At 45.6% G+C, this 12424-nt stretch overlaps 1 protein-coding gene across 2 annotated transcripts in view; it reads right to left on the bottom strand.

Annotated features, from left to right (window-relative positions):
• The window catches only part of Phf20 (PHD finger protein 20), a 103264-nt gene that overhangs the window by 13964 nt on the left and 76876 nt on the right, over positions 1–12424 (bottom strand). For both annotated transcript variants that reach the window (XM_041670340.1, XM_041670339.1), the window contains 4 exons: positions 6903–7181; positions 3052–3150; positions 2340–2504; positions 1448–1626 (listed from right to left, as the gene is read on the bottom strand). In XM_041670340.1, the coding sequence (XP_041526274.1) occupies positions 1448–1626; positions 2340–2504; positions 3052–3150; positions 6903–7181 (722 nt within the window). The remainder of the gene's footprint in view (positions 1–1447; positions 1627–2339; positions 2505–3051; positions 3151–6902; positions 7182–12424) is intronic.

Below are 12424 nucleotides of genomic sequence, written 5' to 3' on the forward strand. Positions count from 1 at the left end.
TTTTTGGAGACAGAATTTTTCTGTAGCTTTGGAGCCTGTTCTGGAACTTGCTCTGTAGTCCAGGCTGGCCTCAAACTCAACAGAGATCTGCCTGTCTCTGCCTCCCGAGTGCTGGGGATGCATAAGGTTCTTAAAGTCTCTGAAGCTCTAGAAGAAACCACAAAAGTCTACACTTAGGAAGCAGAGACACGTGGTAGCATGTGACTGTAACCTTGGTATTTAGGGAGCAGAGACAGAAAGTTCAAGGACAAATGGGACCAGGATGAGACTGTGGTTAATTCCATCTGCTTTAATCTAGAATCACCTGTGAGGAGTCTCTCAACAAGGGACTGTCTAGATCAGGTTAGTTTGTGGATCTGTTTATTTGAGATTATCTTGAGTAGGTTGAGTGGAAGACCCTCTCACTGTAGGTGGCATCATTTCCCTAGGTAAGGGATGCTAAACTTTGTAAGAATAGAGAAACTAAGCATGCAGCATGCAGGTATTAACTAATTCCACTCTTCTGACAGTTGATGCACTATGATGAGCTCCTGCACCATGCCATGCTGTGTCCATCTACCCCTCCATAGCTATGGACCACAGTAATTTCTCCCTTAAGTTGCATTTGTCAGGATAGTCTATAATAGCAATAGAAAATAGCTAAGACAGACTCCACCTAAAAAAAGTCAACTAAAAGGATAAAACACATAAATTCAACTACGGACACTAAATCAAGTCAATTTCAAAATTTGATGCCATGTACATAAAAACAAAGAAAGCAAACCAAGAAGCTGGACCTATTATTCCTAATGGATATTAGCCAAGGCAGAATATTAATGCATGGTGGGCTGCCAGTCCTTTCGTTAGGAACACCTACTGCCATCAACACAGACAGATACACACCACCCTCTCCCCCATAACACCAAGTGGCAGACAGAAACAGATATTTTATAAACCCAGACTCCACTTCTTTAGGCCACAAGGGAGATTTATGTCAAAGAGAAGAGGAGTCCACAAAGAAACTGAATTGTGGGCTGGAGAGATGGCTCAGCGGTTAAGAGCATTGCCTGCTCTTCCAAAGGTCCTGAGTTCAATTCCCGGCAACCACATGGTGGCTCACAACCATCTGTCATGAGATCTGGAGCCCTCTTCTGTCATGCAGGCAGAACATTGTATACATAATAAATAAATAAAATCTTAAAAAAAAAAGAAAAAAAGAAACTGAATTGTCACCCCTCACTGTGGGACGACAGGACAGGCCGTCCCCTTTAGCCTCAGTGACTCCTCTCTCATTCTATTTACAGGAGCCTACAATTCTCAGAAAGCTGAATCAAAAGGCAAACTTGGTCTGCTGCTGTGAGCAATGCACACTGGAGGCTGCTGACACACCTCACTCTCGCTGCTGGCCTTACACTCTCGGGAGATCAGTTTATCTTCCTCTGGCCTGTGTTCTGGGAGCTCTACTTGCCTGAATCATGAAGTCATTTTCCTCTTGGACTTCACAGATGCAACGAACCACCTCAAAATCATAGCGGTCGTCCCCATCAAGCTCCTCATCGGGGTTGGTGGTGACATCGACATCTTGACCATATTCCTCATCAGTCCAAAGAAAGCTCTCAGAAGAGGACTCACTCAAATTATCCTCCTCTGGAAGGAAAGGGAGGCCAATAGTCAATGCTCTAAACTCACAGATAAAGCTTCTGCATACCACACTGTCTCCGCCCCTCCTTCAGGGACTTCCACAGCCTGGCAACAGGACACTGTTCTCAGGCAGGGCTTTTTTTTTTTTTAAATATTTATTTATTCATTATGTATACAGTATTCTATCTGTGTGTATGCCTGCAGGCCAGAAGAGGGCACCAGACCTCATTACAGATGGTTGTGAGCCACCATGTGGTTGCTGGGAATTGAACCCAGGACCTTTAGAAGAGCAGGCAATGCTCTTAACCACTGAGCCATCTCTCCAGCCCCAGGCAGGGCTTCTTATTGGAACATGCTGCCTGCAAGGACTGAACTACATGTCCTCATTTCACTAAGGGACCATGAAGAGGCTCCCAAAATCTCTGAGCTCACTATCAGAAGAGTGACTTCTTGTGAACCACACACACCACTGCCCTAAGGACTCTAAAATGCTCCCTAGCTGCCCCTAGGCATCCAGGACCTGGCATATAGCCATCTCTATCCACAGCCACCTTTAGAGTTCTGCACACCACAGGGAAAGAGGCAGGACCAACTGCAGGGATAAGGTTAGATCCCGGTGCCTGACTACTTATGGTCACCGAGTCCTTCCTCCACAGCACACCCACTGGTTATGGACCACACACTTCCTAACAGGTGTTCAGCTGTGAGTGGGCTCTTACCACATGCTTTCAGTTTCCCTTTCTGGTTTCCATTATCTGAACCATGGAGTTGTGGGCTCATATGGACCCCAGGCTTGTGTGAGGACCCACACCTGGTGACAGCAAATGCTTTGGGTGGAGAAGGTTCCTGGGAGGTGTCGCTGATGTCTTCACTGCAAGGACATTCTACAAGAACAGCATCAGGTACAAATGAGCAACCCCAGACACCACCCACATCCCAGAAGCAACCCAATAGCAGCCTGCAGTCCAAAGAGCTCAAAGGCCTGGGGAAGTACACCACAGAGCGGGGTGAAGGGCAGTCACTTCCTCCTCACCCTGCCCTTCCTTCTTTTCTGGTAAAATGGCTTTTGTAAGCCAAAAGGGGCACTGAGAATAAAACAAGGCACCTCTTTAGCTCCCAGTGTTTTTTTCAAACACTGTTGTTGGAATTGAAATGCACTTTTGAAGAACTGAAGCTTTTCTTGAGAGTTGGGTGTTTAACAGTTATGAAGCAAACTACGAAGATCATGCCCAGCTGTAATCTCAGTGCCTGGGAGGCTGGAGCTGAAGAATTCAGTCTGAGAGCAACCTGAGCTATGTTAGTGAGTGAGCTGAGTTGGCTTAGTGTTCAGCATCAACCCACACCCTCTTCCAGGGCCCATGCCGAGCCCACAAGCCCTAGAAAAGGCCTGCTGGTTATTCCTAAGCAGGGAAACCATCCAGGGAAAATTACCAGGCTTGGTTTTCTTTTTCTTTTTCTTTTTCTTCTTTGGTTTCACTCTCACAAGCTCTTTGAATTTCTTCTCTTTATTCTTTTCCTTCTCTTTTGCAGCTAGAATTAACACACATTCAAGAGTTGTTACTTTAATATTTTATTTCAGTTATGAGATCTTGTTCTTTTCTTAGTAATCAAGTATGCGCAAGACAAAAAAATAACACAGACTCTGACATGGTCCTGTCTGGGAAGGTCCCTTTCTGCCCCTGGGAGACACAGGCAGGTGGATCTCATGAGTTCACATCAACTGGTCTACAGAGCAAGTTCCAGGCCAGCCAGGGTGAGAATGTCTCTCAAATAACAATAAAAATTAAAAAAATAATAATAATAAAGTTCAAGGCCAGCAAGGCTACACTGTGAAACTTTGTCAGGAATAGAAAAAAAAAAAACTTGTGTGTGTGTGTGTGTGTGTGTGTGTGTGTGTATGTATAGATATAGAGATAGAGATATAAACTACAATCTATCTACTAGAAGTCCTGGGACATGAACTGTTCCCAAAATGGGAAATGCAAATGGACACAGATCTAATTCTCAACATTACCCCCCACCTCTCCGGTATCATAGACTTCTCCCTTCAATTTGCCCTTGCTACATAAGTAGACACTGTGTCCCCAGTATCTCTGTAAACTTCCACTACTTTGCGGCATCTAGCAGTTGTCCAACCTGCTAAGGTGCCCTTAGTCACAGGCATCACAGGGCAGCTATGAATGAGGCCAGCATGTCTGCAGTGTCACAAAGGAGGACACATTTGAACTCAAAAGGGTTTTGTCATGCCCCCTTTCCACTGTATAAAACAAAGTGACAGTTAAGCTACATTGATATACCTCAATTATGTGCTCTCTTGATCCCTTATCCCTAAAATTGGTATTTTTCTGGCAGTGCTGGGGACTGACCACAGGGCTTTCTGCATGCTTGACAAGCAACTCTGCCCCAATCCTAAAATTTCTGTTGTTATGTTTCCACCTGCAATGTGATGTTATATGGAAAAAGAAACTCTGGGAGGCACCTATCATGAGGGTGGGGCCTTCCTGAAGGAACTAGTGTCTTTCTAGAACTAACTAGAGATACATGTGAGGATGCGGAGGAAAGATCCATCACCGGGAGCCACACTAGTGATGCTTTAATCTAGGAATCCCCAGCCCGTAGAATCATGGGAGAGAAATGCTGGTACACATGTAGAGGTGGCCCATTCTCTACTACATGAGTCCCTGGGACTAAACTCCTGCCATCAGGCTCGGCAGTAAGTGCCTTTTCCAGTGAGCTTACCACACAGAGGTGTAACCTAGGAAGAGCACCATGGAATGGAAGAGAAAGAAATTCGCTCCTGCTTACTATCTATTGCCATTCCCACCTGGGTCATTTTCTTACCCTGGGAAAACCTTGGCTTTAGACTAAACTGAACCTTGGGGCACCAGAGTGCTAGTTTCCGCTGCCATCCGCATTATTGTGGTGCTAGAAAATTTGGTGGCAAGGACGCTTCCTCTCTCCCCTTGAAGAGTATTAATATTCCTAAAGACTCAGTGTTTGGCTGGGTACAATTGTGCATACCTTGAATCCCAGCAGAGGCTGGTAGATCTCTGTAAATCTCTATAGATCAACACAGTATATAAAGTTCCAGGCTAGTCAGCACCACACAGTCTCAAAAAAGCCAGTGTTTGACCCTAAATGTATCAAGTATTGTTTAGATGAAAGAAATGAACCAGACCTTTGTTTCTTTGCTCCAGAGCACCCACAACCATAAGCACTTCCCAGAAGAAGACTTAGGTCTCTTTAGCAGGGCCCAGGCCAAAGCATGGCAATAAATCTAGCAAAGTGGACAGGCTGATCTAGTTTAGCTTGGCGCAATTCTGACTCCAGCATTTGGAGCCCCTGCTCAATAAGCAACTTTCCCTGAGGTAGGTGATCTCTGCTTTTAAAAAGTAGGGCATGGGCTTTGGTGTTCAATCTAGACACAGTCCAGCTCATACAAGCCCACTCTGAAAAACAGCCATCCCCTGCTGAGGCTTGGAAAAGACTGAAGTAAAGGCACTAGGATGGGGAGTGCCCTATGCTGTACATCATACAGCTACTCTCTTTCTAGTGGTCTGTTGACAACTAGTCTTCCTTGGGCAGTTCATTCTAACTTAGCCTTTAGTCTCAGCAAGTACAGCCAGCTGAAGGAAAGAGAGCTACACAGGCCAACAAATGGAATACCATTGGCCACCCATTCACAGCACTGGGCACCTCACAGGTAAGGCTAGTTTGTATTGATCTGTGTTTTAGGTAGAAAACACAGGACAACTGGGCGGTGGTGGCGCAAGCCTTTAATCCCAGCAGGAGGCGGATCTCTGTGAGTTCAAGGCCAGCCTGGTTTACAAGAGCTAGTTCCAAGATAGACTCCAAAACTACAGAGAATCCCTGTCTCGAAAACAAAACAAAAAAAGAAAAAAAGAAAAGAAAACACAGGACAATTTTTAAAGATTAACTTCTAGGTAAAATATATAAAAGTCATGATTTTCATGTTGCTCACACACTAAGATGGTTGTCATATGTCCACTACACAGGACATGTTCTAAGAAATTCATCCTTAGCTAATTTCACTGTCCAAACTCCAACGGCTGCTATGTCACAGATAACATAATTTTATGACACTGTGGTTATATACATGGTTTGCCACTGACCAAATTACCACATGGTGCCACAAGACTATTTTGGATATATGAAATATACTATTAAAAGCACTGTTTCTTTTCATATTTTTAAAAATGTACCTATTCAAAAATAATAAACTATGGGCTGGAGAGATGGCTCAGATGGTCTTCCAAAGGACCCAGGTTCAATTCCCAGCACCTACATGGCAGCCCACAACTCTCTGCAACTCTAGTTCCAGAGGATCCAAGACCCTCATACAGATTAACATGCAGGCAAAACACCAATGCACATAAAGTAAAAATAAACTATAAAAAAAACATTAAGTGCAACCATCTGTAATGGGGTCTGGTGCCCTCTTCTGGCCTTCAGGCATACACACAAACAGAATATTGTATACATAATAAATAAATATTAAAAAAAAAAACAGTAAGTGGGCGGTAGTGGCACACACCTTTAAATCCCAGCACTCGGGAGGCAGAGGCAGGCGAAGCTCTGCGAGTTCGAAATCAACCTGGTCTACAAGAGCTAGTTCCAAGACATGTTCTAAAGCTACAAAGAACCCCTGTCTCGGGGTGAAAAAAAATCATTCTCAATACTTAGGCTAGCCTGGTATAAATAAGACTCTATCTAAAAAGCAAAGCATAATTTTCAATTTCTCTAAATTTTAGAAGAAATCTCAAAAAGGGGGGGGGGTTCTCTGCTGAGGTAGGAAGGGAGATTGGTGGCTGTGCCAGCGCATTGTGATTTCTGTACTAAGCAGCTTTTAGAAAGTGGCTTGAGGTGCGTGAGGGGTTAGAGGGTTCACACCTGCACCCAGCAACAGACAGGCTCAAACTCACTTTTTTATCTTTTCAACATTTGTCCTGGCAGGAACAGGACATGAATCTGTGGGGTACCAGGGCAGCATTCATCTGTCCTGGGGCCAACTTCTGCTGATCTCAGAGCTCCTTTGCTTGATGGTCCCCATCCATCCTGGGAGCACCACAGACTTCACAGTAACTCCCTCAACGTCACATGAACACAGAGAAGCAGAGCTTCCTGCTTCCTCTAGGAGGGCTTCAGTTCTATGATGGGTACAGTCCCAAGAACCACCTCCTCATAGGGACCAATCAACCTACGGCAGTTTTCCATCTGAGAAATGTCAGAGTCTTTTCAGGACACAAAAGCAAGATACTCACTTGGGGAGCTGGCAGAGCCCCGCTTCCTGGTCAGGCTCTCCTGGCTGGCCTTGTCAGGCCCTGTAGAGCCCCGAGTTTGCACATGCCTCTTCCCTGGGCTCTCCTCTGGCTCTGGTGATTTCTCCATCCCATGGAAATACTTCATATGATAGTGCAGCAGCTTAGCCTTGCGGAAAAATTTCAAACAGTCCACAACCTTGCATCGAAACTTGTGGTCTAGGTCCACAGCTGGCACATTCAATGTCACAAAGTCATCTGTTTTCCTCAAAGTATTTGGAACTGTAAAAAAAAAAAAAAAGTGAAGAACCACGGATTGTGCTGGCTGTTATCAGCACAGCCAGAAAATGTAGCAGTGGCAAGCAATTCCTGCACAACATATCAATACACTGCTACCTCCAAAGCACTGTGTGGAGAGGAGATCCAACATCCAGGAAACAACCTTGACTGTTTAGAAAGAGGAGACTGACACATTTATCTGAAACAGCCTTATGTCCTCAGGGTTTCACAGACCTTGGGCACCACTGGCTAGTGCACCCCCACTGCATAGACACACCAGCACTGCTCTGCACCCCCACTGCATAGACACACCAGCACTGCTCTGCACCCCCACTGCATAGACACACCAGCGCTGCTCTGCACCCCCACTGCATAGACACACCAGCGCCGCTCTGCACCCCCACTGCATAGACACACCAGCACTGCTCTGCACCCCCACTGCATAGACACACCAGCACTGCTCTGCACCCCCACTGCATAGACACACCAGCGCTGCTCTGCACCCCCACTGCATAGACACACCAGCACTGCTCTGCACCCCCACTGCATAGACACACCAGCGCTGCTCTGCACCCCCACTGCATAGACACACCAGCACTGCTCTGCACCCCCACTGCATAGACACACCAGCGCCGCTCTGCACCCCCACTGCATAGACACACCAGCGCAGCCCTTTATTAGCTACATGCCTAAGCCGCCTAAGTCAGTCTGGTTCCTCAGTTTCTTGCCATGAAAATGATAAATACTATCAATTCCAAGGAGCTGAAAAGTTAAAGATAACCTATGTACAGGGATCAATAAATGGAAGATTTTTTTCCAGTGTAAAACATCTCCATAAGCACACTCATGGGTCTCTAAAATTCAGACAGGGACAGTTATTGTAATTATCAACAAAATGTAAACTGTTTCCTCAATCACCTCTCGCACATCCTGGCTGGGGGACAGATACTGTGTAAAGCCCTCAATTTTGTCTACATACTCTTAAAAAAGTGAAATCCAATATAAACCACAAAGCTCCTAGCGTGGCCATCCAGCAGAATCATTACCCCCACATGAGCAGCATCTTTTACTGGGACAGCGAAAAGTTTTTGGGAGGAGTGGGGAAATCTCTATGTAGCCCAGACTGTCCTGAAACTCACCTTCTGAGTACAGGGATTAAAAGCATATGCCACCATGCCTAGTTTTAAAATATGTGTGCGTATATGTATGTATACACACATACATATCTTAAATATGTATGAGTGTTTTGTCTGCATGATGTACCACGTGTACCATGTTCATATCTAGTAACCATAGAAGCCAGAAGAGGGTGTTGGATCCTCCGGAACTGGAGTTCCATGTGTTTGTGAACTGTCACATTGACGCTGGGAATGGAGCCTGGGCTTCCATAAGAGCAGTGAGTGTTCTTAACTGTTAAGTCATCTCTCCAGCTCCATTTCATCTTTTTTTGTTTTTGTTTTTTGTTTTTTGAGACAGTTTCTCTGTGTAACAGCCCTAGCTGTCCTGGAACTAGCTCTTGTAGGCCAAGCTGGCCTTAAACTCATAGAGATCCCCCTTGTCTTTGCCTCCCAAGTGCTGGGATTAAAGGCATGCACCACCACTGCCTGGCACATTTTATCTTTTTAATGCAGATTAGGGCTGGGGATGTACCTCAATGGTAGAATGCCTGCTTAGCATGCATGAAACACTGGATTTGACTGAGGGGGACCCTGCAAGATATCAATGCAGATAGTGATCCACAGAGAGATGAGAATGAAGACTGATTGTGCCAACCTGGATCAGACTTCGGCGAGTCTAATACCAGGTGGTTTGTTGTCAGCATATTTAAAACACAATACAATTTGGGAAAAGGTTTCCAGGCAACAATCGTTCCCATCCCTGGCACACAATAAAGCTTACGGGAACACTTATAAACTCTTTACAAAGGACATGTGACCATGAGGGTGAGGTCTACATGTAAAAGGCCTAGAATTCAGTGTGGTCTTTGATGGATCACAAAGAGGTCAGCAGGCTATAAAATGTGACATCTCCTGTAAGGATGGGCTCCATTAAATATAAAGGTCTCGGGAGGGAGAGTCTGGGATAAACATTCTGGGGGATTTAGGTGACGTCTGCCTCTATATCAAAAGGTTGGTGAGGATAGCTAAAAGGTCACCAGGTCCTTAACAATATCCACTCCCAGCCCTCTGAGCTGGAAAACCACTGGTTAATAATGAAACTGTCTTGGGCCTGCACAGGGAATAGAGGTAGGTGGGGAAAACTAAATTGAATACTGGGAGAAAGGAGGCTGAGTCAGAGAGAAGCCATGCCGCCCCACAGGAAACATATACCACCGGAACTTTACCTGGTAAGCCACAGCCTCGTGGCAATACACAGATTTCTAGAAATGGGTTAAATTAAGATGTAAGAGTTAGCCAATAAGAAACTAGAGCTAATGGGCCAAACAGTGATTTAAATAATATAGTTTCTGTGTGACTATTTCAGGGCTGAGCACCTAGGAACCAACAAGTGGCCTCTCTCAATAGACAACAAAGTCAGTTCAGCAGGAAAAAATTTCCCTCAAATCAAAAGCCCTGATTCTTCTCTGTATTTGAGTAGAAGGTGAGACAGCTGCACTGCCAAGAGAAGCAAGCCTAGCACCTGGGTGCCTCTGAGGGATAGCAGTGCCAAGATCACACAGGCTTAGGTAGGCAAGGAAACTCCGTATGGAAAAGACACTACCAGGTGTCACCAGGACAAAGCCCCCAGCCAGCCAAACTAAGAGCTCTTTTCAAGGATGGTGACGCTAACAAGGCAGAGTACGTACTATATCAAAAGATGGATGATCTGAACACTAGAAATCTTCAGCCACTGTTGTTCAGGCAGTTGGGCTTCCAACAAGCCTAGTGGTCTTCATGTCTCTGTGTACTCCTCCATCCCACCCCTCAATTTGAGCAGCACCCGTGAATCATCGCTAACAGAATATGGCAAAGGCAGTAGCATCTCCTGCTAGTGAGGTTGTAACACTAGCTTCCTGGCAGACAGACTTCTCTGTTGGCTTAAAAGCACAGGCCATATTCTGAGCCACTTCCCAGAGGCCATTGCACAGAGGACCCGGAAGTGCTAGGAAAATGCCAAGGCCTTCAGTCACCATCTTCAAGTAGCTGTAAGTTGCAGGTTAGTCTGGACTACAGAGTTCCAGGAGAGCTAGAAGTGTTACACAGAGAAACCCTGTCTCCAAAAATTAAAAACCAACCACAACAAAATTATAAAAGGGTCCTGTCCTTTTTGTATCAACTTCAAAACCATGGACACAGGAAAAATGAAAACCAGATGAAACACTAACTTGGGTGTGGTGGCAGCTGCTTGTAATCAATCCCAGTACCTGGCAGACAAAGGAAGCTGGGGGATGGTGAGTTTGCAGCTGGTTAGGGCTACACAGGGAAGCTTGAACACGAACACACACACACACACACACACACACACACACACACACGAGCAGGCGAGGGGAGAAGAACCCACCAGTTCAGAAACTATGGCAGTGCTCCTTTAGGGTCTGAACCACCTCCTATCCTACCAGGTGTTGCTTTGTAAGACAGTTACAGAAATTCTAACTGTTGTTGAGACAGGATTTCACTCCATGCACCAAACTGGCCTTGAACAAACTAAGTAGCCCAGGATGACCTTGAACTCACTGAGTAGCCCAGGGTAGCCTCAAACTCACAGTAACCCTCCAGCCTCAGCCTCCCAGATGCTGAGATTACATGTGTGAGCCACCATGCTTCTCTTTTTTGTACTGTATTTACAAATTTTCCTGGGTCTGAGATAATTGCAAATTAGACTTAAAAATATACACAGGGCTGAGGGTGTAACTCAGTGGTATAACTCTGGCTTGACTTGTGCAAAGCCCTAGGTTCAATCTAATACCATAGAAGAAAAGAAAGCATGACCAAGTGTGTAGCTCAGTAGCAGAGTGTGTACTCAATAGGGGTGAGTCTGTGGTTCAGTCCTTAGCACTAAGAGAAAAGATAAACCATACACGTATGTTTACACATATGTATGTGTACGCTCAGGAGAAATATCTAGGGTCAACAGGAGCTTAGGGAGTAAAGGTGCTTGCTGCATACACCTGTCATGTGATTCTGCTTCCCAAACCCACATAAAAGAAAAGAGAAGTGGCTCACAAAGTTGGCCCCAGACTTCCATTCATCTGGTCCCAGTGAACATTTCCTGGCTTTCCCACAGAATATAAATTTCTACACACATACACACTCAACATCTATTCCATAAGGTGGCAGTGTTGCCCCAGCTGCCTGGGCTGGGCTTTGGGAGACCCAGCTGCCATCCTTCTCTGAGCCTGACATGTTGTTTATGCCAGCTCCAACTGCTGCCTAGGAGTCTCACAGTCATGACTCTCCATCTAGGTTTAGGAAGACCAAATCTGTGGCAGCAGCCTGGAGAATAGTCACTTCCCAGTAACTGTGCTGCCTCTAGTCACCCCTGCTCCCTGTGGCCGTTTTGCTGACAACTCAGCCAATTTCCTGTTCACTTATATAACACATTCCTGGCGTATGAGTCTTTAACAGCCTTTTTCCCAGCAATCTTTCTGTATCATCTGTATTTCCCACAGAGCCCTTGTTCCTAAACAAACCACAGGAACACCTCTTTGCTTCTAGGACAAGTATTTCTCCCCTTAGGCTACAGAATCCCAAAGGTTACCCATCCCCAAGTCCTAATCATCTACAGCCTGCTGCCCCTCATTCAGAGTGGACATATGAATGGGACAAGGGCCTGGAAACAGATGGCCCCACACCCCACACTGCACAAAGTCTCTCCAGGCAGTAATTTTGTTCTCTTCTTATTGTGTCCACAGCACCCAGCAATACATCAGATGGGACTGGGCCATGTCAGAAGGGCAGGATTTGGGACCACACTGGAAATCCATAGGTACAGACAGCTTTGGATGAGAGCTGCATCTTCTTGCAACTTACCAGGCTCCTCTGTCTACTGTAAAGTTAGACTTAACTTGAAAGTAAAGAACACCATCAAATTCCTCAATGCAAATGGCCTCAGACTGACAGCAACTTCCTTGTTAGGCCTTAACCTACTTTAGGAAGTCAAAAGGCACACACATGATAGTCTCATGGGCCCCCATCCTCAAATGCCTACTTGTTGCCTACCTTCTAAGACCCTTCCTCCAACCCTAACTAAATGCCACCTCCCTCCCAGGGGCAGTTAAGAACACTAAGACCAATATGGCCATTCAT

Source organism: Microtus oregoni, unplaced genomic scaffold, assembly GCF_018167655.1.
Source record: "Microtus oregoni isolate MIOR12 unplaced genomic scaffold, Mior012 000020F_ref0000438, whole genome shotgun sequence".
Taxonomy (NCBI): Eukaryota; Metazoa; Chordata; class Mammalia; order Rodentia; family Cricetidae; genus Microtus; species Microtus oregoni.